At 47.2% G+C, this 6,000-nt stretch overlaps 1 protein-coding gene across 1 annotated transcript in view; it reads right to left on the bottom strand.

Moving 5' to 3' along the window:
* The window catches only part of srebf1 (sterol regulatory element binding transcription factor 1), a 33,499-nt gene that overhangs the window by 5,802 nt on the left and 21,697 nt on the right, over positions 1–6,000 (bottom strand). Inside the window, exons 11-14 of the mRNA XM_080776659.1 lie at positions 5,707–5,873; positions 4,007–4,175; positions 3,209–3,320; positions 1,342–1,451 (exon numbers count right to left, since the gene is read on the bottom strand). Of these exons, the coding sequence (XP_080632785.1) occupies positions 1,342–1,451; positions 3,209–3,320; positions 4,007–4,175; positions 5,707–5,873 (558 nt within the window). The remainder of the gene's footprint in view (positions 1–1,341; positions 1,452–3,208; positions 3,321–4,006; positions 4,176–5,706; positions 5,874–6,000) is intronic.

Here is a 6,000-nt window from a genome sequence, read left to right as displayed (position 1 = left end):
TTTTTTTTCTCATATTCTACTATGATCTTGCAATGATTCTCAACCTTTTTCAGTTCAGGGACCCCCACCCAGTTTGACATGCAATTAGGGGCAGTGGTGGAGTCAAGTGTGTTTTCTTAGTGGCGACGGTGGCCATGTTGGAGCCGATGGGTGGTGGTGGTGGAGTACATAGACATTATATAAAGGCTAGATGGCTCAAGGCGGAGTCTCTGACGTAGTTCACCCGGCGGCCATCTTGCTTCGGGACTACAGTACACAGTATGTTCAGTGGTAGCTCAAACAAAACTCGTCATAACTCGCTCAAATCTTGACGGATTTACAAACGGGTTGGTTTATTACAAACCTTGTCAACGTGGCTATGATTCAGTGACGCGTATCTGCGTATTTCTTTATATGAACGTCGTATAAAAGCATATAAGTATGCGGACGTCTCTGACACTTATAACAAACCAAAGTTATTGTTATTTAAAAGTACATGCCCCCATAGACACAATGTCATGCTGCCCTGAGGTAAGATGGCCGCCACGTAGCAACGTCGCTCTCCATTGGCCAGCAGCGCAGGTGAGCCATCTAGCTTTCTTATATATATATATCTATGGTGGAGTATAAGTGTGTGTTCTTAGCGGTGACGGTGGCCATGTTGGAGCCGATGGGAGGCGGTGGAGTATAAGTGTGTGTTCTTACAGGTGACAGTGGCCATGTTGGAGGCGATGGGAGGCGGTGGAGTATAAGTGTGTGTTCTTACCGGTGATGGTGGCCATGTTGGAGCCGATGGGAGGCGGTGGAGTATAAGTGTGTGTTCTTAGTGGTGACGGTGGCCATGTTGGAGCCGATGGGAGGCGGTGGAGTATAAGTGTGTGTTCTTACAGGTGACAGCGGCCATGTTGGAGCCGATGGGAGGTGGTGGAGTATAAGTGTGTGTTCTTACAGGTGACAGCGGCCATGTTGGAGCCGATGGGAGGCGGTGGAGTATAAGTGTGTGTTCTTACAGGTGACAGTGGCCATGTTGGAGCCGATGGGAGGCGGTGGAGTATAAGTGTGTGTTCTTACAGGTGACAGCGGCCATGTTGGAGCCGATGGGAGGTGGTGGAGTATAAGTGTGTGTTCTTAGTGGTGACGGTGGCCATGTTGGAGCCGATGGGAGGCGGTGGAGTATAAGTGTGTGTTCTTACAGGTGACGGTGGCCATGTTGGAGCCGATGGGAGGCGGTGGAGTATAAGTGTGTGTTCTTACCAGTGACGGTGGCCATGTTGGAGCCGATGGGAGGTGGTGAGTGTGTGTTCTTACCGGTGACGGTGGCCATGTTGGAGCCGATGGGAGGCGGTGAGTGTGTGTTCTTACCGGTGACGGTGGCCATGTTGGAGCCGATGGCGAAGGACTGTGTGGTGGCGCCGGCCGCGTCAGAGGCACTGGTCAGCAGCTGCAGGTACTCCAGAGCGTCCGCATACTCCCTGGACACACGCACACAACGCACACACAACCACCGTTTAAAATACATAAATCTAAGGTGTACCGGCAGACAGCTGCCCATGACGATAAGTGTGGTTCTTCTGAGTGGTTTGAGAGGTTAGGTCCAGAGACGCCTAGAGGATGCCTTTATGACCACGGTCATTAACGCATTTTGACCTAGGAACGATTCTACAAATGACTTCTTCTAAATCCTGACAGTTTTCTGAAAAACCCCATGTTTCTATGTCAGTCGTTCTCAAACATTTTCATGTCAAGGACCCCATTAAATTATATGTAATTGGCCGCCGACCCCCATCTGAAAATATGTTGTTCCAGGGACAACATATTGTCCCTGGAACAACAACAAGATTTGAGTTAAAACGTTCGCTCTGAAAGAATATATATTAAAAGGTTTGTGTGCCGCATTTTTACGATTTTTCAAAAATAGCAGACCTACAAGCTATTGTTCAATGGCTAACAATGCTTAAAACACCAAAAGGGGTTCCCGTCCTAAATGGGTTAAATAGCAAACACTTCTGCATACCATCTCAGAGACTGCATGCTATTTGTCTTTATATTTGGCAGCCTATAGAGCGTCGCAGTCCCTCCCCCTTTCAGAACGACGAGTGGCCCAGGAAATGAATCCCAATGCATTTTTCCCATAGGCTTTTCTTAAAGTATTTATTTAAAGACAGTTATGCCGCGGACAAAGCCAACTCGGATCGTGACAAATCATGACAATGAACACAATGTTTTGGGCCGTAACCGTCTTTTTTTTTAAATATTTTTTTATCCCACGATTTTGTAACCCAGTTTTCTTTTGACCCAGTGCCAATTATCTAATGTAATCCTGGGCGCTACACTTCCTCTGCCAACCTGGGGGGGCAGCGGACTGACCTCATGCCTCCTTCTATGCATGAGGAGTCCAAGCTGCTTCTTTTCACCTGACAGAGGGGAATTTCCCCGGCCGGACGTAGCGCGTGGAAGGGACACGTTATTCCGACCAGTTCCTTTCCCCTCCATCAGGCGCCCCGGCTGGCCAGGGGGAGGTAGTTTTAGAGACCAGGATTACGGCATGTTTTTGTGAGGGTATCTACCCTAGGGGACACGGGGAGAACATGCAAACTCCACACAGAAAGGCCCATTCGCCAACCCCGCCTCGGGTATGGGCACTGATGACGCGGAGGAGGGAACACGCCGCCAGTGCCCACAGCGTCCCCAGCGGGAATCGAACCCAGGACCTTCTAGCTGTGAGGCGACAGCACTACCAACTGTGCCACCGTGCCCCCGAAGCCGTCCATGGGTATACAGTAACAGCGGAGACACTGTTACTGTATACCCATGGAGTACAGACCGACATGCCTGTTGTACCTTGAAAGCACATGCCATGGTTTTTGTAAGTTGTAACTCCAATTAATGCACCAACAATTAGTTGTGTCCTTAAAAAGCCATTCTGGGCGGGAACCCCTTTTGGTGTTTTAAGCATTATGTAATGCGTTAGCTATTGAAAAATAGCAGATCTACAAGCTCATAGCGCGGCACCGAGTGCCGCGCTACGAGCTTGTCTGCTCTTTTTGAAGAATCGTGAAAAGTGACATGAAAGTGTTTGAGAACGACTGACATAGAAACACATAGCTTTTTGCAAGACAACAGTCAGGATTTAGAAGACATTTGCAGAATCGTTCCCAGGTCAAAATGAAATTATGTGTGTGTGTGTGTGTGTGTGTGTGTGTGTGTGCGTGCGTGCGTGCCAACTCACCCCTCTCCCTGGGGGCTGGGGCTCTTCTCTCCTCTGGGCTGAGCCACGCAGTACAGAGCCTTCTCCAGGAGATGTTCCCTGAAGGCCTGGGTCACCTGGGCCAGAGGGTCCACTGGAGAGAGGCACGCACACACACACACACACACACACACACACACACACACATAGAGAGAAAGAAGACCAAGATGAGACAGAAATATGTGGCCTTACGACGTGTGTGTGCCAGAGGGACAGAGAAAGGTCAAATACCAATTTCAATTACACCTCAAGAATCACATTAAATTATCCTAAATTATCCCAGGGCATTAAGCTAGTCGACTAGTAAATCCACTAGTTGACAAAAAAGAAAAGAAAAAGATAATTGTTTTTATTTCTTATTTTTTCCCCGATTTTGTAGGCCAAGATCAGGTAGATTATAGTTATAGTCACTGATGTACACAGTTTTTAAATGTACAAATATTTATTTCCCAAAAAAGTGTTTTTTTACATAATACAGTAGGTAGTTAAGCAACTAGTATAATCACACCTGTGTGAACTGAGTGGTGCAACTCCCCTCCCCCCCCTCTCCTCTCTCTCATTAGCAGGCAACAGTGCAGCACTGATACTACCTCTCTCTCTCTGTTTCTGGCAAACAGCGCCCCTACTGGTACCAATAGTCATACTGGTGCTCATGGCCACATACCGGTAGGTAGGTGAACACGGACATTGCTGTTCCTTGGAGTGGTTGAAAAATGGTGGTTGAAAAATGGCTAGAAGTGAATGCCCTAGTGCGTGTGTGCGTGTGTGTGTGCACTGTACCCGTGTTGCCCGCCTGGCTGTAGATGCTGTCTTTGGGGGTGCTCCTCACGGCCCAGTCTCCGTCCACGAAGAAGCGGTGTCCCAGAGGGTGACAGAGCCACTGCATGGCCAGGGGCACGCTGCCGCTCGACGACAGGCACGCCTGGCGCGCGCTGCTCAGGAACACACGCTGATGGAAGGAAAACACAACACACACTCAATTAACCCATTCTGACCCGAGATCAGATTCATACGAGGTTTCCACTGGACACGCACACTGGTCTGATTAACCCATTCTGACCTGAGATCAGATTCTAAAAAAATGTCAGTGAAAAAAAAAAAAAAAAAAAAAAAAAAAAAAGGTCTTGAAATGTCAGCACAAAAATGTCAGCACGTGCACATGACCTTCGGCACCAAAAAGAAGCCGTGTAATTTGCGAGCTTGTTAGATCGCCTATTTTCGCTATACTTCTGTGCAAGACTGTCACAGGACAGGAAGAATAAAAGATTAATTTAGGAGGAAAAGTATTAAATATGAGCAAAGAAGAGTTCTACCCAGCAACAGTGACGACATATTACTGTTAATATCCCAGTCTGTGGAGCGTGATGTCACTCCAAGAGCAGTTCTCTGCACGTACTGGACTTGCACTGAGCGAAGATTTGAGTTAAAAACGTTCGCTCTGAAAGAATATATATATATATATATATATATATATATATATATATTCAAAGATTTGTGCCACATTTTCACGACTTTTCAAAAATACCAGACCTACAAGTTCATAGCGGCGGCACTCGGTGCCGCGCTATGAGCTTGTAGATCTGCTGTTTTTCAATGGCTAAAGTATAATGTAATGCTTTAGAACACCAAAAAGGGGTTCCCGCCAAAGATGGGTTAAAAAAAATCTAAAGCACTGTACTTGCACGAGTGAAAAATAAATAAACCTCTGTGAATCATACTAGTGCTGTACTTGTATTGAGTGAGTGACAAACAAAAACCTCTGTGAATATTGAATCTACAGTATAGCGTGTCAAAGAGACGTCAATAAAAAGTCTGGGAAACAGATTTGTGTAAAATAAAAAAAGCACAAATACGCTTACTGCTCACTCAGGCGTCGTATCGCTGAGGAACACGAGAACGGAGGAAAGAAACGAGAAGAAACGAACACAACGACTCGAGGCTTGTTTCTCTCTGACAGCAGAGGAGCACCCAAGTGCTGTACGGAGTTCAACTGAACTGTGTTGTTTTCGTGGACTAAAAAACTAAAGCCGTCGACTACCTTTTTTCACTGACAAAAACGAATGGAAACTAAATGAAAACTAAGCTACGGTGACTAAAACTAAGATTAAATTATACTGACAATTTCGTCGACAAATAAAAAACTAGACTAAGATGTTAGGAAGGGACTAGTGGACAAAGAGATCCAGTGTAAGTCACACTTGGTTTCCGATCTACAAGCTCACAACGCGTCATGCTGCGATGGCTATTTTCAGCAAGTGTAAAAAACAGTCATTACGACGCCCACCATCACCATCAACGCCCGCCATCAACTGTTCCAGGTGACTAAAATGTGACTGAGACTAAATGAAAACTATATTCAAGAGACTAATGACTAAAAAAACGAAAATCTAAACTTGACGCCATCCAAAAACAACACTGGTGTGTGTGTGGGGGGGGGGGTGTTTGGTAAAAAAAAAAAAACGGGAGGGGCGGACACTCACCGAGGTGAAGTGGAGCATTCTGGGTAGGCTGGCCTTGACGCGCAGCGCGGCAGAGACGTAGACCTCGGCCACGGAGGCCACGGGCAGACAGGGGCCGGCGCACTCCGCCAGGTTGACCGCGTTCAGCGCCATGTGCACCGCGGACAGGTGGCTGCCGTTCAGCTTACCTGCACGCACACACACACACACAGACACACGGACACACACACAGACAGACATGGACACACACACAGACACACGGACACACACACAGACACACACACACACACACACACACACGGACACACAAACACA

This window comes from Protomyctophum bolini, assembly GCF_963924005.1.
Source record: "Protomyctophum bolini genome assembly, chromosome: 11".
Classification (NCBI taxonomy): Eukaryota; Metazoa; Chordata; class Actinopteri; order Myctophiformes; family Myctophidae; genus Protomyctophum; species Protomyctophum bolini.
Note: the sequence above shows the minus strand (reverse complement) of the source record. Positions and strands in the feature narration are given on the sequence as shown.